At 33.7% G+C, this 25,713-nt stretch overlaps 1 protein-coding gene across 1 annotated transcript in view; it reads right to left on the reverse strand.

Annotated features, from left to right (window-relative positions):
- Positions 1–25,713, reverse strand: part of Zfyve9 (zinc finger FYVE-type containing 9) — a 193,515-nt gene that overhangs the window by 59,206 nt on the left and 108,596 nt on the right. Inside the window, exons 5-10 of the mRNA XM_076860361.2 lie at positions 14,777–14,876; positions 12,202–12,378; positions 10,384–10,553; positions 4,529–4,649; positions 3,139–3,261; positions 1,273–1,428 (exon numbers count right to left, since the gene is read on the reverse strand). Coding sequence (XP_076716476.2) covers positions 1,273–1,428; positions 3,139–3,261; positions 4,529–4,649; positions 10,384–10,553; positions 12,202–12,378; positions 14,777–14,876 — 847 coding nt within the window. The remainder of the gene's footprint in view (positions 1–1,272; positions 1,429–3,138; positions 3,262–4,528; positions 4,650–10,383; positions 10,554–12,201; positions 12,379–14,776; positions 14,877–25,713) is intronic.

Raw genomic sequence — 25,713 nt, forward strand, 5'->3', positions numbered from 1 at the left:
TCATGTGCCGAAGACAGAAATCTGGAGCTAATCTTGACTCTAGCTCCTTGTACTCAGTTAGTAAATCTTATTGAATTGAAGCATCGATGCCTTACACATCTCTCTCCAATACTCTTTATTCCCACTGCCATTACTTAAATTAAGTTCTATAATTTCTCCCTTAATTCCTAACATAGCTTTTTAAAAAAAACAATTTTGAGTGTGATTTATATACAACCCCTTCCACATACAGATTTTAAGTATATAGTTCCATGAGTTTAAATAAATGTAAACACCTATGTAACCACTACCCCAATCAGACATAGAACATCGAACAGGAAAGTTCCCTGACTGCTCTGTGGTCAATTCCAACACCTGTACCCCACCACAGTTCAGGCAACCACTGGTGTGATTGCTATTACCATAGAATTCATTTTGCTTGTTCCATATAAATGGAGTCATCTATAAATGGAGTCATCCATTTATATGGAACAAGCAAATGGAGACATTACGCCCTGGTATAATGTCTCTGAAATTCATCCATTTTGTGGCATATACCAGCAGTATGTTAGTTTTTTATTTTTGAGCAGTATCCTAGTACATGAGTATACTATATATGCTTTTTAACTATCACCAGACTCACAGACTTTGATCCATTTTTTGTATTGCTTCTATAGTCATCTCTCTAAAATATAAATCAGATTATGTCACTCATTTTCTTAAATTCCTTCAATGGTTCCTCACTGCCTCCAGAACAAAGGATGAGTTCTTGAACAAGACACTTATGTCATTCATGAACCTCCCATGCCTTGGTATCTGTTGCCCTCTCAAAAGCTACATGAGCCAAGCACAGGGATCACAAGTTTGAGGCCAGCCTGAAAAATCAGAAAAGGCCAAGGATATAGCTCAGTGGTAAAAAAAACCCTAAATTCAATCCCTGGTACAAAAAAACAACCCCCCCCCCACATGAACATATAATTACTTTTACTTTATTTAAAGACTTTACATGTGAAAATATTCAAATTGAAGAGAAAAGTAAAAGTCTCAGGTCATTTCTGGAATTACATTCTGCCTCAAGGTATAATATAGCCTGGAGAATTAACTCTATACTGTTCTTTTGCAGGATGGGGGGGGGTACCAGAGATTAAACCCAGGGCACTTAACCACTGAGCCATATCCCCTGCCCTTTTTAATATTTTATACCATGTTTTTAAATCTAATACTATTATTTTTTATCTAAGTCCAAAATTTTTTATCATTTACTAAGGGTGCAAAGTCATAAAGCATTCCCACCTGCCAGAGCATCCCGATAAAGTTGCACAAAATGATTAAAGATGTCCTTTGGCAAACACTTTTCATCTGGTAGACACTGTAGAAGGATGACTATCTCAGACTGACCCACTGCATGCATTCCCTTGGTTGTGAAACACCAGCATTTCCGGTTTACATCTACAGATGAAATAAAAATATAAAAATAAAGACATTCTCCTCAATCCTATTCTAAAAAGAGATAAACAGAAATCTATGATACAATATAGCAAAGAATAAAATAGGTCATACTGAGTTTGTATAATTCAAACTCGGTCATTGCACTAAGCCAAAGAACAATTGTAGAAATTAAAACATGCCAATACCTCTGGTTCTTTTCTCAACACTTAAACTTTTAAATCCTACTACTAAAAGGCATAATTAGTAAAAGAAACAATGTTCTATTAATAATAAAACTAAAATATACCATATAAAGGATATAGTCCTATACCTTTATTTTTTTAAAAAAAAACACTTTATCAAAGGAAATAATTATTTATATAAGAATCAATAATAAAAGCCAATATTATAGCTTAGGTTTTAGGTTGTGACCTAAAAATGTATAATTTATGTCTATTTGTTAAATTTAATCTGTTAAAAGATATTAGCTACTTTAATTACAGTCCTTTCATGGGGACAGTTATAGATAAACAGCAACATGGCTTTACTTGGCTTTGTGCTATAAAAAGTATTGAAAAGGATGACTTTTCTAGACTACTTTCTTCCATGTTTTCACTTCGAGGCTATGAAGACTTCAAAACAGTAGAAGCTATATATATATATATTCAAAAATAGTATTCAATCCTTTGTACCCTAACACAATAGGATCCCCAAAGGACATGAAAAGAATCCAAATAAAATTATGAATACCACCATGCATATCAAAACTAATTAAAGATCCATTTTTTTCACTTTGAAAATTATTAGTTTATGTATCTAAACAGGATGTGCCCAATCCAACTATATTAAAAAGGTATACATTGCAGGAATTTCAGGTTAGCTAATTTATAAGCCTAACCTATAAAAAAAAAAGAAACTATATACAATAAATGGAAATTTCAAGCAGATTATTATAAATCTGATCCTGGAAGGAAAGGCAGAAAGCATTAATAACTGGCCAAATATTCAAAGGTGTGATCAAGTAAGCCAGAAACCTACATTTCATCAATGTAGAACCCCTAAGGTAGTGGTATATATAGGTGCTTCTTGTTTCTAAGGTCAACTTAAAATTAGTATACAGTACTAAAGGACTGTTCCCCAGAGCTTCCTCCTTCCTCCAAAACTGTCTCATCCAGGATAAATTCATTCTCTTTTTTCAAATACTGGAAAAAAATCAAGATTTTAAGTTACTATTTTCTTTCTTATTCTGATGCTCATGAATCTAGCACTAAGAACTGAGAAATTTCTTCTGAATCATCATTTGTGATGTATTTACTACTTATTAGTTAACTAATACTTTTCCTAAATAAGATTATGTGACATGATTAAGGTTTCTGGGATTAAAACCTACAATGTAAATTTTTTGGCGCTCTTGGATAATTTATTTCACTTCCAGTTATTCTGGTGGTGAATTATGACTTAATATATCTATCTCAAGAACTTAACTTAATCTGAGTACAAGATTTGTTGACTTTCCTCCAGAGAGAAGTCACCTATCTCACTCCATGATTAAAGGCAAGAGTTTCAGTTTATATGACTTTATATAAACCAACTTTTTCAGAATTTTGTTTTCAGTAAAATGTAGGCTCTATATAAAAATCCTTGTAAGTAATGAATTTGAAAGTTTTATTTACTAGTTATGAGTCTGTAAAGTAACTCATTTTAATTAAAAAAAATAAATTTCTAACTTACAATTTACAATTTTAACCATTGACAATAAATTTGCATTTAAAACAAATACAAGTGGATCAGGGCCACCATCCTCCAATTGCTGCATTACTGAAATCTGTGATGGTTTCTCTTCCACAGCATAGTCTGTAAGGAGAGAAAACATTGTAATAATTTGGTTAAAGGGATAGATTGAGAAAGAAATCTGATGGAGAATGGGCTGATTATTCACATGAAAGAGACAAACATTTGATTTATATATAGGTGAGAACAGGTCCTGGTTTGTACCTGCTGTCCAAGAACCAAGTGTCTTTTTTCACTATGAAAAGTAATCCAGTTCAGGTTATCCTAAAAGATTTGTGCCACATCTAAAGATAACCTCTTTATTTAACTAAAATTTCCAATTATCACAACAACATCACATAATAAATGTTCTAAGCTGAGTGTGGTAGCACATGCCTATAATCCCCAAGACTCTGGAAGCTGAGGCATCACAAGTTCCAAGTCAGCTTCAGTGACTTGGCAAGACCCTGTCTCCAAATAAAACAAAAAGGCTGTAGATGTAATTTAGTGGTAAAACACCCCTGGGTTCAATCCCCATTACTACAAAAAAAAAAAAAAAAAAAAAAGCAAGCAAGCAAACCTGAAAGCCTGGTGTCAGGGACATTAGGTAAAAAACTGAAAACCAAATAAAAGGGAAAAGACATGATTAATAAACCTCCTGAAAATTTACTGGCTAGATGCTGATTTGGATATATCGACAATATACTTTCATATAAAGTTAAGCATTATTTTGACCAAACAATTTTACCTTTTATCAGAACTCTCTAAAAAATATGCATATATAATATGCATAAAACATATTCACACATATTACATGTGTGTATATAAAGTTGTTTTTTTCTTTTTTTTTGGGGGGGGGGCAATGCTGAGGATCAAATCCAGGGCCTCACACATGCTGAAAGTACTTTTTTAATAATAAACCTCTTATTTAAGTTAAGTCCTCATCACATTTATTCACATGTATTTTTCTGAATGTATTATACTTCAAAACAAAAAGTTAAACTAATATCCTGACTGTACCTGAGAGAGCCAATTCTAGAACTACAAATAACTCTTCAGAGTACTATGTGGCTTTGAAATATAAAGGAAAAACTTCTAATAGACTATCTTTATATTACAATTAATATTATATCCTTCCAATGAATGAAAATGACATTATAATATAAAAACAAAACATCTACTCAAATAATTAGTAATAGCAACAACTGTTTTCATGGCATTGGGGTAGGTACACTTTTTTGGTTGTATAGGAGAAGGATAGTAATCACTTAAACTCCATCTCCTTCCCTTAACCAGAAGACAATATTTGGTATATATAACTATACCTATTTAAATATGTAAGTCCACATACCTCCTTTTACACCAGTGGAGATGAGAATGGGAGGAAGGCCATCTTCAGGAATAAGGTTCATTGCACTTCCAACAGGACTTCCAACCTGAGTAATACTCCCAGAAAATAAAGAAATGTCTGCCTAGGAAAAGCAAATCAGCAAAGTGAGCATTAAAGGCAGCCTGAGACTTTGGTAGAATATAGTTAAGAATACAAATGGGAATTTAAGTAAATATTTAAACTTTAAACTTTTTGGAAAAAAAAACTTTTTGAAAAACAGCTCAATATACTATAATATTCACAGCAGCTTTATTCATAATAGCAAAAACCCTAAAAATAATCCAAATGTCCACTAACGGGAATAGAAAAATTATATATATACATACACACACACACACACACACAATGGAATTCTACTTAGTAATAAAAAAATTAATTTCTGGTGCAAGAACAACATGAATAAATCTCATAAATTTTAGGTTGAGCTTACAAAGTTAAACACAAAACATTTATGTTTTCATTTATATGAAATTCAAGAACAGGCAAGAATAATTTATGGTGATAGAAGTCAGAAAAATGGTTACCTTGGAGAAAGGATAGCAGGTATTGACAGAAAAGTGCATGAGGGTAACTTCTGGGTGATAGAAAGATTCTGTATCTTCCCCTGGGTGATGGTTACATAGATATATGTAAATTCATCAAGTTGTCTCCTAAAGGTTAATGTTCTTTAAGCACTTTGCTATATTTTAGATCTGAAAAGATTCTAAAACTATTTTTTTAAATATGCTCATGTCTTGCCACACTTTTGTCTATATTATCTATAGTTTAGGACTATAAGATTATAGTGATTTTTTTGCTAAAATATTTTTCAGTGTGGCCAGTATGGCATTATATAATATTTGGAAAATTCTATTTACAAGCCATTATAACTGATTTAAAGGCCTAGTGCTGGAAATACAGCAATCTATTCCAATCTGTTATTTAATGATGCATAAATCTATCCTTTAATATCAAAAGAAGTTGTCATCTGGCATCTACTTAAATATCTTTTATGAAAAGGAATTTACTCCATTTATTAAGCACCTATTAAATATTAAGTACTCTACTAAGCCATAAGAATGAGAAAAATAGGGGCTGGGGTTGTGGCTCAGTGGTAGAGCACTTGACTAGTATGTGTGAGGCACTGAGTTTGATCCCCGGTTCCACATTAAAAATAAACAAATAAGGGGCTGGGGATGTGGCTCAAGCGGTAGCGCGCTTGCCTGACATGCGTGCGGCCCGGGTTCGATCCTCGGCACCACATACAAACAAGGATGTTATGTCCGCCGAAGACTAAAAAATAAATATTAAAAATTCTCTCTCTCTCTCTCTCTCTATTTCTCTCTAAAAAAAAGATTTAAAAAAATAAAAATAAAAAAAAATAAACAAATAAAATAAAGGTATTGTGTCCATTTATAGCTAAAAAATATATTTTTTGAAAAATGATAAAAATATATTCCAGTCTGGCCTTATACCATTTGTTTTTCCTCAAATTACCAAATAAATACTAAAAAAGTGTTGAATAATATGAGAGCACAGAAACAGAATAATTAACTTGGTTTAGTTCCTTTTATATTGAGCCAGACCTTGTTACCCTGTAGCATTCATTCTCTAGAGTTTCTGTATTCATTCATACTTATGTTTTACATGGAACCGTATGACTCAGCTATATACTGCTTGTTATTTATCCTAAAAAATTAATGTCATAATACTGTAAGGATACATGCATACCTATGTTTATAGCAATACAATTCATAATAGCCAAATTATAGACTCAATTTCATTGAGTCTTTTGCAGGAAAATGGATGGAACTTGACACCGCTGTGTTAAGTGAAATAAGCCAAACTCAAAAGGTGAAGGGTCATATGTTTCCTCTCATATATAGAAGCTAGAGAGGGAAAAAGGAAAAAAAAAAAAAGGTGTAGAGGGTAATGGCATAAAAAGCAAAGAGAGATTAGTAGAATAGAGGAAAGAAACCATAGAGTGGGAGGAGGGAAGTGCTGGGGAGGGATATTGGCCAAATAATATTGTTATATTGTGTGCATGCACAAGTAAGTAACAACAAATCCCACTATTATGACAACTATAATGCACCAATAAAAATGTGGAAAAAAATTATATGGCAAAGCAAAGGAACTAGAATGAAGACATATAGGGCACATTAAAAAAATGTTTTAAGAACCTACTGCACAAAGAGATGTAAAGAAATCTAACAGAAAAAAGGAAAGTCACCATATAAGTTCCGTGTTCATAACTGATTCAGATAAGAATTGTCAAAGTACAGTAAAATCATTGGCTAAAAATTGTCAGGGAACAGAATATCACAGTCTCATATTACCCTTCATATTATTTATTAATTACAAACTCTTAACCAATTATCAAACTGATACTTCTTGATATGATCCACTAAGAAATGAACACACCTTTTGTAGTACTATTATCCTTTGCAAAAATGTTTAATCTGAAACTAATCATGAAAAAAAATCAGACAAAGACAAATTGAGGACATTATGCAAAATATGGCCCAACGCTTTAAAAGTAATAATGGTAATGAAAGACAAAAAAAAAGTAGGGAACTGTTCAAGATTAAAGAAAAGCAATTGAAAAAGACAACTTAATGCAACTGTAATCCTTAATGGGATTCTGATTTTTAAAAATAAAGGTATTTAAATATTTTTGTGTCTGTGCATGTATAAGTATGTATAAATAAAAGCTATACAGAATATTAATGAGACAACTGGGAAAATATGAATATGGATTATATAAAAGAAAGTAGAATTATAGAATAAATTTCCTCCTCATATGATCATTGTGTTGTGATTATGTAGGAAAATGACTTGTTCTTAAGAGATACAAACTGAAAGGATCAAGTAGTGAAGTACAACTAATCTTCAAATTGTTCATCCAAAAAAAAGAAAAGTGTGGGGCTGGGGTTGTGGTTCAGTGGTAGAGCACTTGCCTAGCAAATGTGAGGTCCTGGGTTCCATCCTCAGCACCACATAAAAATTAAACAAATAAAATAAAGATATTTAAAAAAAAAGAAAAGTGTGTGTGTGTGTGTGTGTGTTTGTGGTGGTAAATGTAGCAAAATGATAATAGCTGGTAAATACCGTAAAGAGTATATGAGTGTTTACTGCACTCTTGCAAATAGTTCTGGTTGTCACTCTCTGAAGCCATAGAATAAAATCCTCCAAAACAGACTTAGAAATACATAAAGACAGACATGACACAATTTAATGTCCCTTCTCCAAACAAGAAACTTAGCTATGTGGGTGCTATGGTTTGAATAAGGTTTGAGTGCCCCCTCCAAGGTTTCATTTAAAATTTAATCACCACTGTGAGGTGTTAAGAGGGTAGAAACTTAATGTAACAATGATGTTTAGAGGTGGGGCCTTTGTGAGGTGAACAGGGTCATTAGTAAGGTGATGCTGTGACTGGGTTAGCTTTAAAAATAGAGGGAGAGGTCTGGGGATGTGGCTCAAGCGGTAGCGCGCTCGCCTGGCATGCGTGCGGCCCGGGTTCGATTCTCAGCACCACATACAAACAAAGATGTTGTGTCCGCCGAGAACTAAGAAATGAATAATAAAATTCTCTCTCTCAAAAAAAAAAAAAAAAAAAAAATAGAGGGAGAGATTCCAGAAGCTCAGGAGGCTAAGGCAGGAGGATCCTGAGTTCAAAGCCAACCTTAGCAACTTAATGAGGCCCTAAGCAACTTAATGAAACTGTCTCTAAATAAAATACAAAAAAGGACTTGGGATGTGGCGAGTGGTTAAGTACCCCTGGGTTCAAATCCCCATAACATATATAAAAAAAAAAAAAAAAAAAAAAAAAAAAGAAAGAAAGAAAGAAGAAAAAGAGGAAGAAAAACCAAAAGAGACATATACATGTGCCTATCTCTGGCCAGGTGAATGCCCCTCACTTTCTCAGGATTCAAATCATCACTAGATGCTGCTCCTTGATATTAGATCTCTAGAACTGTGAGACAAAGCAAATCTCTTTTCATGAAACTTACCCACCTGTGGTTATTGTATTATTATAATGCAACAGAAAACAGACAGATACAGTATGTCAATAAATTATAACAACATGCAATTTTAATTATGACCTAATCCACAAATAATATGGATATATCTAAAAAACTATTAAATATAAATAATTAGTAACTAAAAATTCTATGAAAACTTCAGGAGTAAAAACTTCATCTAATCCAAATATAAACTATTGACTCAGTGATTATGCATCAATGTAGATTCATCAGTTTTTAACTATTACTCTGGTGGAAGATGTTGACTGAGAGGAAAAGCTGTGTACATGTGGCTGGTATGCAAAGAGGCAGTTGCTAGGGACTAAACTAGAGGAGGAGCCAGGGCAAAGTTAAGTTTTGAGCACTTGTACATTGCCCTGGCCCTCACAACTATTTTCAGGCAAGGGCATGAGTCAAGGGTGTGGGTCAAGGCAGGGCTAATGATTTGAGCTAGGCTGCTCAGCAATCCCTGTTTTGCATTTGAAGGTTCAAGGGCATTTCCTGAATTCCAATGGCTCACAGGCATTTCTCTTAGGATACTCAGTCCATCTTTCCTTTTCTGTATTAGCAACTTTCTAGCTCATGAGGACAGGGGTTGTATAAAGAATCTCTCCATCTTCCTCTCAAATTTTTCAATGGACCAAAAACTGCTCTACAAAAGTCGTTTAAAAAAACTTTATTCAAACTTTTTAACTCTAATTTAAAAAACAGATGGATATAAATACTTAATTGGAATTAATGGCCTTATAACTTTACCAGATTGAAGGAAGCAACTAGCAATAGAAAGGAACTCACAATATAATGATCCTACCTGCATATCTCTAATTTTGTTTCTAGATACACATTTTCTCATTGACTCCAAAAACTATAGTTGGCATTTATCTTCTGAATATTAGGATCCACAGAAAGAGAATACCATTAGCCCTCAAATGGTAACTGGGACTTTTACAGAGATGAAAGTGACAGCTTGGTGTAAGCTAGTTTCTTTAAATAATTTGCTTTATTCTTCCATCTATTAAGCCACTGATGTAGCAATTTATTTAAAAATTTGGAACCCTGTTTTAAAATCTTAAATGGAAACACAAAAGGTCAAACAAACAAACAACAACAAAAAGAAGAAGAAGCAGCAGCAGCAGCAGCAGCAGCAGCTTGAGTTCAAGAACATAGCCTAGTTCCTCAGTCATCTTCACATACCCCAACCTTCCTCACCATGGCACTCTCAAGGCCACCACAGAACTTGGGAAACATGATTTAAAAACCAATGTATCTGCTGGACATATTGGTGCACACCTATAATCCTAGAGAACTGGAAAACTGAGGCAGGAGGACTGCAAGTTTGAGGCCAGCCTGGGTAGATTAGTGAAACACTGAATCAAAATAAAAGGGCTGAGGGATGTAGCTTACTGGCAAAGGGCTTCTTGATGCAAGCACAAATACTAAAAAAAAAAAAAAAAAGAAAGAAAGAAAGAAAAAAAAAAAGAAAACCAATGTATCAAGAAGCGAAGATTCTCTCTAGCCTGACTTCTAGTTATAGCAGCAGCTCAAGTTCACTTGAGAACAACCTTAATGAGAACCTTTCTCTTGGAAAAAAATACTCTCTTTTAAGAAAACCTTCTCTAGAGCAAATAAGAAGAAGCTGATTTTGGCACATTTACTCTACTCTTATAAATACATCCATGAATACTTATTTGCACTATCCAAAACCTTCAGAGTTTTACACAAAAGTCACTCAACTTAGCAAAAGGCAAGAAAGATGCAGCACAATGCTGAGCAAACTGTACTCACTTTTAGTTGCTGTTTTGTTTTTCTTACCTCTGCTGGTAGAGGACTGGTAGTTACTGGCTTGACTGGGTCATGAGACACAGCCAGAGTTCCTGCAGAGGAAGTTCCATTCATTGTTAATTTGGCTGCATCAGCAACTTCTCCATTGGGCAAGATCCCATCAGCAAACCAAACTCTCCTCTGCTCTCTGGGCTGAGCCACTTGAGGAAGGGACCAGAAAAATAAAATAGGCATCAATGTGATATTGATAGTGTTTCTAACATCAAAGAAGAGAAGGTCACCAATTCCAGATGTACAAAGAAATCACTAGTTGGCCTCTTACAATCAGAAATATCAGAATTATAACTGTGTGTAAAAATGGTTTATAAATTAATAAAAAAATACATGTTTAAATATATATTTTTGATATAACTTTTAGGCAAATATTTTAAATACTGTGTTAAAATATTCAAAATCCTAAACACATCTATGATTATGTCTTATACTCATCCTGTATCACTGACAGAGAAACTAAGGAAAGTGTTTTAAGCATCTAGAAAATAAACTCATGGTAAGAAAAAAAGCTATCAATATAAATCCACATCTCCCCCAAATTATAAGGTTTCCACAGGAATTAAATATCTAGAAAAGTCGTATGATATTTTTAAAGGGCAAAAGATGCCCTGAAGAATGTTGAAGAATTATTATTTAATAAAAGAAGAGTTGGCATAGATATATTAAGAATTGGGAAGCAAACTGACCAGATCTTTGGCTAGAATATAAGTGAAGAAGAAAAAGATTGATCTGGCAGTACAAAGTAATTTTGATTTTAATAAAGGACAGGGAAAAGCTAGAAAACTAAGTCTGATGAAACAATGTCTTTACATGCAATTCTGGAAATCAATTCAGTCAAAACAAAGAGAGACTAGGGAAGAACAACAAAAATGACAAATGAAGTAAAAGAGAATAAAGATTTTGAGAAAAGCAAGCCTAAACTCACAAAAACACAAAGGAATATCACTAAGGGATGATCTGAAAAGAAGGGAAAATGAGGGAAAGTACGATAATCTCAATAGAAATCTTTGATCTTCAAAAGGGAAAGTTGGGCTATTTAGCAAGGGGAAGGGAATATTACTAGATGAAAAGACATAAAATTAATGAAGGAAGACTGATTTTAATCATCAAGGGATACATCTTGACAAGATTACTTTAAGGAAATATATAATTATTACTTCTACTATTCATAATCCTCTGAATTTAAAAAATGTCTTTCATCTGACCATATCGTAATCAATAAAGAAGTAATAATCCAAAAATAAATTGAGCCTATAATTTCCTATCTGTCATGACATGATCAGAATTCAAGTCCTGGATTTAAAGGTCTATGTACCTATGATAATATATTCATGTTTTTTTGATAGATAGATTAAAAATGAAAAGAGAAAATGGTAACATATATTCCAAAAAGCAACACTAGAATGGGCTGGTGAGAAGGAAGAATTCTCATTTTTATCACTTAGTAAACTCCTACAAAGAACATTAAGGTAGGCTGCAAGCAAGGATTTTATAGGCTGACTTCAATTCTCCAACTCTTTTCAAGTAGAAGTAGTGTACTCATTCCATTCTTAAAATGAAGAGTAGACTGACATATTTTTAGAAGTGCCTATAAAATATCAGGCAATACAATATTATTTTTTACTTTGTCCAGATAGAGTCTTAACACATTTCTCACCTTGTTCTGCCACTTTAATAACCATTCAAAGGGACTGATCTATAGTGTTTTAAAGAATTGTGCTGTAAAGTCACATCAGCACCTTTTCAGAGGAACTTGGTGAGGAGAAAGAGAGAGAATAGCACATGATCCCCTACCTTCTGCTCCAGGGTGCTTTAAAACTCCCACAGGTACCATCACAGTGGGAGGTGGAGAGCTCAGGGCTCCTGAGGCCTGAGCTTGCTGCAAGGGAGGGATAGTAGAACAGTATTCAGCAGGATTGTTAGGGTTAGGGCTCTGGCTTGAGGCACTCATCATGTTCTCCCAGGCTTGAGCTAAAGCAAATACAGACACAATCAATGTGAATGGATTGCAAAATATGGACATCAAGACCTCCACAATATTGGATAAATAATGTAGCTCCTACTCATAGTATGTCTCTCTTTCAGCTAGTGAAGATATTAAGAAGATGGGTGATTTTATTCAATAAAGGAGACCATTTGTCTACATAAAACTATTTGGCTGGAGCAAATAAGGATTATATGATATTTTAAAAAATAATAATTACATGATTATTCTGATACAACTGAGAGTAGATCAGTCTGAGTTAAAGATTAGATCCATGGCATCCTTAAGGAGACTGTACACTTCCTTAAGAGGGAGTAAAATAATATCTAACTTTAAGGATTTTCTTGAAATACTTAGGTGTTTTGGGCTTTGTTTTATTAATTAATGCATTTTATAAACTATAAAAATCAGGGACACAAATAATATAACTCTGATGTATGGTTCATTTCTAGACTTCAAGGTTCTTCTTAGTTGAGATAAAATCTCATTCAAAAAATTCAGAAGCATAAAGCTCAGAAGAACACCTCTCAAAAAATTTTTATGAATTCTGCTTTTATGCAATAATTATCCTGTAAAAAAGAATCCAACAATATAATAACCATTTCACATCTTTGGTGTGTCTCAAAAGCATAGGACCCATTTGAACATGAAAATGTGCCGATATAATTGTGATTCGTCAATGTAAATGATCACAAATACATTGATTCTGTATACCCTATAATTTAATTAAATATTGACATATCAACTATTATCTTTAAAAGTAAACAGGATGAAAAGTATTATAGAAACAAAATATATCAAATTTTATTTTTATTTTATTATGAAGTAATAGCATGCCCAGGAACAGAAATTACCCAATTTTTTAGTAGCTTTTCAAAAATCTCAATCAATATCAAGGAATGATCCATAAGATTTTGAATATTTATTGCCTCCAAACTGAATGACAAGGCTAGTAACAAAAGCTATGTTCCTTTTAAAGCACTGCAGGAAGAGGGAAGGAAGAGAAAAGGAGAAAGGAAAAAGAGGGAACACTGAAAAGCATCAAATTAAATATTCAGAAAAAGACTGGGCTAAGCCATGCAAAAGGAAAGACGCTGGAAAAACCAAGAAAAGTGGATTACCTTAGGATCCCCTATTAAGGGCCTCCTTGACTTAATAAAAAGTGTTATTCCATATAAATCCTCTGCCATTTCCTTCATCTTTAGCTATACCAAGTTTAAAAAAATTGCCATAAAGTTGGAAGACCTCATTGAATAAAAGAGGTATTATGTATCATAATTAAGCAACATACTCCTTCTGTGGATGTGTCCAAAGTGAAAGCAGTGGAATAAAAATCATCCATTAAGCAACCGTATGAATAACCACCATCCAAAAGTGACCCTTAAGAGTAGAGAGAATGATTCATAATTGATCAAAATTATAAGAATTCAGAAATGGGAGGAAATTGGGTGGATCATAGGAGATTAGAACAGATTAGATTAATTGACATGCAATAGGTTAATAAGCCAGCAACAGGAAAACATCACTATGAGCAATGCAGACAGACAGAGCAGGAGGGATCTCAGAGCAGTTAAGTTCCAGTCTCCAAGAGGTACACTATCTGGGCACAGGTAGCACTGGAGTCTAGATTCAACATTTTATGGCAACTATACAAAGACACATTCAAAGAGAAAATACTATAGTTTGCTCAGTTTTATTGTTTCCCTTTATAAGAATACTGAATGTTTTTAGGTTGTGATGTTTGCTTTTAATTTAAATGCCCCTGGATTTATTTCCACTTCCATAAAAGATAAACAATAAGTTTTATTTATCTTCCTCTGGCTGTATTCTTTTACCACATAACAACTTCATTCAAAGCCATTATCTTTATAGCAAATCTAAGTAGTATTAAGGAAATACCTGAAAAAAAGTACAACTTGCTACTTGATCTTAGATGCTAAAATATTTATTTTTAACAAGGTAAATGAAAAAAAGTGCTGTTAATAATATATCCTAAGTCATTATGGCATTTCATAGAAAAGAAGAGCTTCTGTAAAAAGGAAAACCTTGCCCAATTTTAATACTTCATCATCTAAATAGTCAATAACACCTAACCCCACCCCTTTCCAGTCATTTCTCCAGAACAAACCATTATACAACACCCAATTTCCAAAGAAATTCATTTTTCAATAAAACTTATCTGACTTTAGTATTCTATTCATTAGATTAGACACAGGAATTCTGAAATGCTAAGAAACTTTCAAAACATGAAAATTAAACTCAATATTTCAAAGTTATAACATTTGAGAAGGTGAATGACTTGTAAAGAAAGACAAAGAAACCTTTTCATAGGAATTCTCTTGTTTTATCTCAATGACTGGGAAATCAACCTGTTTTAATACTTACCATTCATTAGCACTGAATGGCAGATTATACACACTCTAGCTTCCTTTCTGTCCATGTATAACAGTTTACATTTCAGGCTACAGCAGGAAGCACAGAAAACCTGTGGGGGAAAAATATTAAACTTACTAGGAAAACAGTACAAAAGGGGAGGCATGGTGGCACATGCCTGTAATCCCAGCAATTTGGGAGGCTTAGAGAGGGGGATTGCTTGTTTGACAAGGCCTCAGCTATTTAGCCAGACCTTCAGCAATTTAATGGAGACACTGTCTCAAAATAAAAAATAAAAAGGGCTGGTGACATAGCTCTGGGGTAAAGTGCCACTGGGTTTAATCCCTGATACCAAAAAAAAAAAAAAAAAAAAAAAAAGTTCAAAGGGAGCAAACCAATATGATCACTACTGACTGGTCATGAGCTGTATTAGACAAAACCAAACACTTCAAAAGAAAATGCAGTCAGGAAGCTGAGCAATTCAAATCAAGAATGAGATTTACAAGTCTATCAACAATAAGGAAATCAATAAAGTTTGCTAAAAATAAAAACCCTGGCCAAGGTCACACAGCAAATACATAACAGGACAATACATAACAAGAGTTACCTTTAGGCAAATTTCTAGGAACAGTATTATATAACATGGGCATTTAAACATAGCTGTATCTGCTATTTGTTTGAAAAGGAATTATAGCAGGATAAAATGAACACCAATTGGAATTCCTGGGTTTTAACTTCTGTTTTCTTCTGTTCTTTTGTATGGAGTAATAATCACACTAGCTATTGGTTTGCTATGAAGGACAGGGATCAAAATATAGAACTCAATCATTAATATAAGTATAGTTTCAGCTGCAGGAAATCAAAGCAGGCAACCAAAAATCAGCCATGCCAATTTCCAGAACCTCTTTTTCTTCTTCTGTTTTTGGTACTGAGGATTGAACCCAGAGGTGCTTTACCATTGAGCTATCTCCCCAGCCCTTTTGATTTTTTTTTTTTACATTTTCTATTATTCTTTTTATTTGCATCTTGCCTAAAACAATTAGACTCAGTCCTTTTAAGACAGCAAGTGGCTATTTCTTTTCTTTTTTTTTTTTACATTTTTTATTGGTACATTATAGTTGTTCATAATAGTGGAATTCAGTGTTACATATACATGTACATGATATAATAACATAATTTGGCCAATATCATTCTCTAGTATTTCCCCTTTCTCTCCCATCCTCCCTCCCCCTGGAACCTTTCTTCTATTTTACTGATCTCCCTTCAATTTTTATGAGATTACCTCTACGTTTCTTTTCCTTTTTCCTCTCTAGCTTCCACATGAAAGAATACATATGACCTTTGACCTTCTGAGTTTGGCTTATTTTGCTTAACATAATGGTCTCTAATTCCATCCATTTTCCTGCAAATTACATAATTTCATCTTTCTTTATGGCCAATAAAACTCTATCATGTATATAAACCACACTTTCTTTACCCATTCATCCACTGATGCACACCTAGGCTGGTGAATTGTGCTGCTATAAACATGGGCAAGCATATTACACTATAGTATCATGACTTTAATTCTTTAGGATAAATACTGAAGAGTGGCATAGCTAGGTCAAAAGGTGGTTCCATTCTTACTCTTTTAAGGAAACTCCACGTTGATTTCCAGAAGGTTAATGTAAAAGTGTTCTTTTTCTCCACATCCTTTCCAGTATTTATTGTTTGTATTCTTGATGGCCATTCTAACTGGTTTGAGATACAATATCAGTATAGTTTTGATTTCCATAAATTCAAATCAAAAAATGAGGGTCTAGCTATGTTCCTGAAGCTGGCCTCAAATCTGTAATCCTCTCTGGGAATACATGTCTGTGCCACTGTACTTAGTTCAAGACTAAATAAATTTCTTTCTTTTTTTTTTTTGTACTGGGAATTGATCCCAAGGTTATTCTATCACCGAGTACATCACCAATTCTTTTTATTTTTTATTTAGAGACAAGGTTTCGCTAAATTGCTGGGGCTGGCCTGGAATTTGCATCCTTCTGCCTCAGCCTCAAAAATAGCTGGGATTACAGGTGTGCACCACTTCACCTGGCTTTGAGACCCCATTTTCACCTTCTGGGTTTAGATGGAATTTCACCTTATTCTTCCTTCTATGCTATGTAATAATAGTCCCCTTAGGCTCCTGTTAAGACTTAATTTCCTGGATACCTTGTTAGTCATTGATCACATAGCCCTTCATAGAGGAAGAAAGCCATTCCCCAGTAAGATAAATTCTGCTTCTCCAGTGTTTATAGCCAAGCATCCTATATCTTAAAAAGCTGAACCAAGGGATGAGGGGTAATATTAAAGTCAACATTAGATAGATCATCTTCCTGTTTCTAAAATTAATATATCTAGCTACTATAACTATCAATTTAGTTTTCAAAGGGCTTTACACTTTCAAAACAATTATAAATTGAAAGAAGTAGAAAGGTTATGGTAAGCTTATTTTTTTCTAGGAAGAAACTGAGTTTGGATGGTTAAACAACTTGCTCACATTTGCAGCAAATTCTATGAAGATTCATTTACAATTAACAGAGCTGGGTAATAGACAAGTGCTATGGTCTCAATGTTTGTGTCCCTTCAAACATGTGCTAAAATCCTACCCCCCACATAACAAAGTGATGGTGTTGGGAAGTAAGGCAAACTTTGAAAGGTGCTTAGGTCAGGATCTCTCTTAAATGGGACTAGTATTCTTTAAAAAGAGACCTGAGAGAGATCCTTTGTCTTTCCCCCACATGAGGTCAGAGTGACACTGTGACAACCAAACATACTCTACCATATAGATTATCTAAATATCATCTAAGTACCTTTCCTGATTCTGTGGGCTTAGAGTCAAAATGTAAAATCACTTTTAGAAATAAAGAGAATTAAATATTTTGCAAACTTGAAAAATTATTATACAGCTGAAATATCTTATTAAATACTATATCTCTATTATCACAACTGACATAGTATATTGCATTTATTTAACTTATTCTCCACTTCCTTGTATTAAAATGAGAAACTACACTATGAAGCAATGGACTAATTAATTATTTTAAACACTATTTCAGTATTTCCAAAGTTATCACTGTCTAAAACATAACAGATTCTCAATAAGTGTTTGTTCATTGTTTCTTTGATAAGTGAAATTACTACATAAATGAAAGGAAAAACAAACATTAATGTGCATCTATCTGGAAAGGGCTATAGCACTCATGCCCAAATTCGTAAAATAATTTAGGGTCCCTCAATTTTAACAATGACAGTCAAACACATTTTTTAGGCAGTTTATAATTATAATGACCTTAAGGTGAATAGGCCTAGTGGTTACGCATGACTTCAAACAACACGGTCTGCCTAGTTGTGAAGAAACAAATTATGATATTACAATACATATTCTATATAGACCTCTGGTATCCTGGGGTTCTACATCTGCAGGTTCAATCAACCACAGATAGAATATAATCTCGACTATACTGAACATAAATAGGCTTTTTTTTTTCCTTGCTATTCCTTGACAATATACTAAAATACCTATTTACATAGTATTTCCATTGTATTAGTCATTATAAGAAATCTACTGCTGATTTCAAGTATATGACATGATACATGTAAATTATGTATAAACACTATACCATTTAATACAAGAGATTTGAGCATCCAATGAAATCAGTCTCCTTCAGACACAAAGGGATGACTGATTGCTTAAAAATGTTCCATTTGTGTGTTTACATATAATTTTCTTTAAAGTGATACTTCTGGGTTCTAATCTCAACTTTTATCATTCACTAGTCAAATTACCTTATGGGAATTATTTAAACTAAGTCTTAGTTTTTCTCATATATAAAACTGAAATGATAATATTCCCCTCATAAGGCTTTTGTGAAGATTAAATGATTAAATGAAAGAATGTATGTAACATGTAGTACATAATAGGTACTGAAAGCATGTTGGTAATTTCCTATTCTCCTTTCCCTTCCTTATAAAATCTTCCCATACATGACTTTCCACATTAAAAAAGAAAAAAAACCTACTGACAAATTAATGAACAAATTTTATACTCAAGTACCACTCTGTGCTTATTTACACCACCTTACAGCATGAATAACTTATTCCTTTGCAATTCCTGAAAATTATCAAATGCTCACTTATTTCTTTCCAAATTAGAAAATGGAAAAAATTGTCCCTAGTTTGCAAAAAGCCCGTAATTATGACAAAAATATCTGCCATGTAAGAACAAAAATAGCATGAGAGTGATTGTAATTGACCAATATCCAGCTATTCACAAATACTAGTAACAGTAACAATTTGTAAAATTTTTTCAAATGTGAGTTATTTACACATAGCAAAATATCATCAGAGCTAAAGCAGTTCAAACAGATACTAACCCTACCTCTGTCTAAACACCTGTTCCAAGTTTATTAACTGAAGTCACTTTAAGAATCCATTGTAGGGGACTGAGGATATAGCTTAGAGCCCTGGGTTCAACTCCCAGCACCACAAAAATAAATAAGTAAAATATAAATATAAAAATAAATAAATATATATATATCCATTGCAAGAAGTAGTCCCTTATTTAGTGGACTTTTGAATTTTTTTAATTGTTTGCAATTGATGCAATCAGATATCAGTTCCTTTAAGGTACTATGAATTGATTTAAAAAAAAAATATTCCATGCCTTGGGGCCGGGGTTGTAGCTCAGTTGTAGAGCACTTGCCTAGCATGCATGAGGCACTGGGTTCGATCCCCAACACCACATAGAAATAATCAAATAAAATAAAGGTTTTGTGTCCATCTACAACTAAAAAAAATATTTAAAAAAATACCATGCCTTATAAACAGCACAATTATATTACATTGAAAATTTTATGTGTGGGCCAGGCACAGTGGCACATGCCTATAAGCCCAGTGACTTGGAGGCTGAGGCAGGAGAATTGCAAGTTTGAAGACAGCTTCAGCAACTTAGCAAAACTGTGTTTCAAGATAAAAAAAATAAAAAGGGTTGGAGATATGGTAGCTCAATGGTAGGGTGCCTATGTGTTCAAATCCCAGTACTAAAAAGAAGAAAAGAATGTTTTATGTATGAATTAGAAAGTGCCCATTTATGATGTAAGCAATTAAAATATCTCTATTTTTTATAATTATATTCTGGCTGTTCTTCATCTTTTAAATTATAATTTTATTACAAAAATTTTAAATCATCAAAAATAGACTTAACAATATAACAAGTGCCCAAATGTCCACTACCCTGCTTCAACAGCCCTAAAGTCTTCTTTCCTGATATTTTTGTTTGTTTGTTTATTTGTTTTTTCAGTGCTGGTGATCTAACCCTGGGCCTCAGGTATGCTAGGCAAACTCTCTACCAGTGAGCCAAATAATTGTGAAGTACATCTCAGATATCATTTCATTTTTAAATATTTTGTTATGAAGCCAAGCACAGTGGTACAAGCCTATACCACTTGGGAGACTGAAGCAGAAGGACTACTTGAGCCCAGGAGCCTGAGACCAGCCTAGATAACATAGTGAAATCCTGTCACATTAAAAACAAAACAAAACAAAAAAAAAAACCCTTATATGTATCTCTGTAACATAGGTACTATTGTGTGTGTGTGTGTGTGTATAGTGCTGGAGCTTGAACCCAGGGCCTTGCACATGCTAGGCAAGCACTCTACCACTGAGCCACATTCCCAGCCCATAGGTACTATTTTTTAAATATAATCATAAATGCTTCATATAGGAAAGATACTTTACCAATTACATTCTATAACAAACTTCTGATTTATTTTGTCAGAGGAAAAACTGATTTAGGACTTAATATCCTACTCTGTTTTTCAAAGAATTCTCTTCTGGTTTAAAAAAACTGTGACCAATTTAAATGCAATGACAAATTCCTAGAAACACAAAACTCACCAATAATGAATAAAGAGTAAGCTGAAAATTAGGTCTGGGGTTGTGGTCAGTGGTAGAGTGCTTGCCTAGCAAGTGTGAGGCACTGGGTTCGATCCTCAGCACCACATAAAAATAAATAAAGGTATTGTGTCCATCTACAACTAAGAAAAAATATCTTATTTTATTTATTTATTTATTTATTTTTTAAAGAAGGAGTGAGAGAGAGGGAGAGAGAGAGAGAGAATTTTAATATTTATTTTTTTAGTATTTGGCGGACACAACATCTTTGTTCGTATGTGGTGCTGAGGATGGAACCCGGGCCGCACGCATGCCAGGCGAGCGCACTACCGCTTGAGCCACATCCCCAGCCCCTATTTTATTTATTTTTATTTTTTTAAAATACACGACAGCAGTGGAATGCATTACAATTCTTATTACACATAAAGAGCACAATTTTGGGCTGGGGATATGGCTCAAGCCGAAGCGCGCTCGCCTGGCATGCGTGCGGCCCGGGTTCGATCCTCAGCACCACATACAAAGATGTTGTGTCCACCAATAACTAAAAAATAAATATTAAAATTCTTTCTCTCTCTCTCTCTCCCTCTCGCTTTAAAAAAAAAAAAAGAGCACAATTTTTCGTATCTCTGAGAAAAAATATTTTAAAACAAGAACAAACAGAAAACTGAATAAACCTATAATTAATAGGGAGATTGAATCAGTAATCAAAAACATCCCAACAAAAAGAAGTCCTAGATCAGATGGCTTCGCTGGCAAATTCTACCATATGTTTAGAGAACTAACACCAATCCTTCCCAAACTCTTCTGAAAGAATTAACAGAGGAAGCACTTCAAAAACCATTCTAAGCCAGCACTTCTCTTATATTCTCAAAGCCAGACAACCAGGTCTGGAGAATAGCTCAGTGGTAGAGCCCATGCTCAGCATGCATAAAGTTGTGGGTCAATTCCCAGCACCACAAAACAAAACAAACAAAAATTCAGCAGCACTGACATTTATTCTTTCTTTGTTTAAGGTTTTATTCAAGTGGCTCCATTTTTATTCTGACAACTTTCATACCTGGAATGCAAGGATGGTTCAACATAATAAAAATCAATCAATGTAATAAACATTAGAATAAAACAAAAAACAAAAAATGGTCATTCCAATTGATACATAGAAAGCATTTAACAAAATTTAATGCCCTTTCATGACTGAAAAAATTAAATAAATTAGTAATAGAAGGAAATTACCTCAACAGCATAGGGGACCTATATTAAAAACACAGGACTTCCAGACACAGTGGCACATGCCTATAATCCCAGTGACTAGAGAGGATGAAGCAAGAGGATCACAAGTTCAAAACCAGTCTCAGCAACTTAGCAAGGACCTTAACACCTTAGCGAGGCCGTAAGCACCTCAGTGAGACCCTGTTTAAGTGCCCCTGTGTTCAATCTCAGGTACAAAAAAAAAAAAAAAAAAAAGCCCAGGACCAACATCATATACAAAGGTAAATGACTGAAAGTTTTTACTTCAAGATGGGAATAAGACACTGATTTGTTATTTTGGCATAGCTATTTAACAAAGCATTGAAAATTTAGCCAGAGCAATTAAAAAGAAATAAAAGACATCCAAATTGGAAAGGAAGAAGTAAAATTATTTGTTTACAGATGATATGAGCCTATTTGTAGAAAATCATTAAAAAGCACAAAAAAGCTATTAGAATTAATAAAGCCATAGGACACAAAATCAACATACAAGATTATCAATTGTATTTAATTGGGCACAATGGTGCATGCTTTATAATCTCTTCTGCTCAGGAGGCTGAAGGAGGAGAATCACAAGTTCGAGGCCAGCCTTAGCAATTTAATGAGATCCTATCTCCAAATAAAAAATTGAAAAAATTTTTTTTCAAAATAAAAAATAAAAAGGGCTGGAAATGTCACTCAGTGGTACAGTGCAATTAAGTTAAATCCCCAGTACCAAGACAAAAAACAAACAAAAATTAGTTGTATTTCTGTACACAAAAAATGAAACAATCCAAAAAGAAATTAAAGGAAACAATTCCACTTACCGTAGCATCAAAAAGAATTATATACTTAACCAAGGTGAAAGACTACAACTACCAGATTGCTGAAAGAAATTAAAACATAAATAAATGTGAAGACACTCCATGTTAATGGATTAAAAAGCTAAACTCTGGGCTGTGGCTGTGGCTCAGTGGTACAGCACTTGCCTAGCATTTGTGAGGCACTGGGTTTGATCCTCAGCACCACATAAAAAATAAACAAAATAAAAATATATACTAAAATATACTTTTAGTTATAGATGTGTCCATCTATAACTAAAAGTATATTTTGAAAAAAGAAAGCTTGGGCTGGGGATATAGCTCAGTTGGTAGAGTGATTGCCTTGCATGCACAAGACCCTGGGTTCAATCCTGAGCACCACAAAAAAAAAAAAAAAGAAAGAAAGAAAGAAAGAAAGAGAATTTAATATTGTTTAGATGCTATCCAAAGTGATCAAGAGATTCAATACAATCCTATTAAAATCTCAATTGCAGAAACAGAAAAAATCCATCATAAGGGACTTCAAATAGCCAAAATAATCATAACAAAGATAAATAAAGCTGGAGGACTTATACTCCCTGGCTTCAAAATTTACTACAAAGCTGCAATAACCAAAACAGAGTGGTACTAACATAAAGACAGACATAAAGACCAAAGGAAAGGAACAGAAACCCCAGAAGTAAACTCTCACAAGCAAGGTATAATTTTCAACAAGATTTCCACCACTTAATGGGGAAAGGACAGTCTAACAAACTGTGCTGGAAGAACTAAGTATATCCATATTCAAATGAACGAAAGTGTACTTTTATATTATACAACATACAAAAATTAAATCAAAATGGACCAAAGTGTTACTAAAAAACACCTAGAAAAAAACCCTAAGTAAAACAGTTCAGAACACTGGATTTGGAAATGATTTCTTGGATATGACACTCAAAGCACAGACAACAAAATAGATAAGAAAAAAAAAAGATAAATTGGTTTTTATCAAGATTAAAATCAATGGTACATCAACAGACAAAAGAATAACAGAACAAAAAAATCCATAGGATGGGAGAAAATATTTGCAAACCATATATCTGACAAGGAACTAATATTCAAAATAAACAGCTTACAACTCAATAGCAAAAATATGAACAGTCCAATTTTAAAATGGGCAAAACAAACTCAGAAAGTCAAGGTTCATATGTTTTCTCTATTATGTGGAAGCTAGAGAGAAAAAAGAGGGGAAAAGGGATTGTTGGGATCTTGAAAAAAAATAAAGAGTAGACCAGTAGAATAGAGGAAGAGAGGAGGAGAGGGAAAGGAGAGGTAAGAGGGAACAAAATTGACCAAATTATTATTGTTACATTGTATACATGTATAAATATGTAACAATAAATTCTACTATTATGTATAATCCACCAAAGCAAATTTAAAACAATTTAAAATGGTTCTGATTGTCAAAAATAGGCAAAAACTTGAATAGATATTTCTTCGGAGAAGACACACAAATGGCCAATAAGCACCTGTAAAGATGCTCAATGTCACTAATCACAAAGGGAACTGCAAACCAAAACCACAATGAGAGAACTACATCACTCCCATTAATATGACTACTATCAAAACAACAGAAAACAAGTGTTGATAAGGACATGGAAAAACTAGAACCATTGTGTATTGTTTATAGCAATGAGAAACTGCAACTGCTGTGGAAAATGTTACAGTAATTTCTTTAAAAATTAAGCACATAAGTGAAATAAGTCAATCCCAAAAAACCAAAGACCAAATGTTTTCTCTGATACACAGATGCTAATTCACAAGAAGGAGGGAGGTGGTTAGAGAAGAACAGAAGTACTTTGTAACAGACAAAGGGAAATGAAGGGAAAGGGAGGGGAGGGAATAGGAAAGATAGTAGAATAAATTGTACACTACTATCCTATTTGCATGTGATTATACAACCAATGTAATTCTACATCATGTACAACCAGGAGAATGAGATATGAAGATATGTAAAACATGTCAAAATACCTTCTATTATCATGTATGTCTAATGAGAACAAATTTAAAATTAAAAATTATCCATTCACCTATTGAAGGGCCTCTAGGTTGGTTCCACGGTTTAGCTATTGTGAACTATGCTGCTATAAACATTGATGTAGCTGTGTCCCTGTAGTATGCTGTTTTTAAGTCCTTTGGATATAGACCGAGGAGAGAGAGAGAGCTGGGTCAAATAGTGGTTCCATTCTCAATTTTCCAAGAAATCTCCATACTGCTTTCCATATTGGCTGCACCAATTTGCAGCCCCACCAGCAGTGTATGAATGTACCTTTTCCCCCACATCCTCACCAACACTTATTGTTGTTTCTATTCATAATAGCTGCCATTCTGACTGGAGTGAGATGAAATCTTAGAGTAGTTTTGATTTGCATTTCTCTAATGCTAACTATGATGAACATTTTTTTCATATATTTGTTGACTGATTGTATATCATCTTCTGAGAAGTGTCTGTTCAGGTCCTTGGCTCATTTATTGATTGGACTATTTGTTTTCTTGGTGCTTAGCTTTTACAGTTCTTTACATACTCCAGAGATTAGTGCTCTATCTGATGTGTGACAGGTAAAGATTTGCTCCCAAGATATAGGCTCTCCATTCACCTCACAGATTGTTTCTTTTGCTAAGAAGAAACTTTTTAATTTGAGTCCATCCCATTTGTATACACACAATGTAATATTACTCAGCAATAAAAGAGAATAAAATCATGGCATTTGCAGGTAAATGAATGGAGTTACAGAAGATAATGCTAAGTGAAATTAGCCAATCCCAAAAAAAACAAATGCCGAATATTTTCTCTGATACAAGAAGGCTGATTCACAGTGGGATAGGGATCGGGAGCATGGGAGGAATAGACCAGGGCAGAGGGGTAGGTGAGGAGGGGAAGGGGCATAGGGTTAGAAATGATGGTGGAATGTGATGAACATTATCATCCAAAGTACATGTATAAGG

Source organism: Callospermophilus lateralis, chromosome 7 (genome assembly GCF_048772815.1).
Source record: "Callospermophilus lateralis isolate mCalLat2 chromosome 7, mCalLat2.hap1, whole genome shotgun sequence".
Lineage (NCBI taxonomy): Eukaryota > Metazoa > Chordata > Mammalia > Rodentia > Sciuridae > Callospermophilus > Callospermophilus lateralis.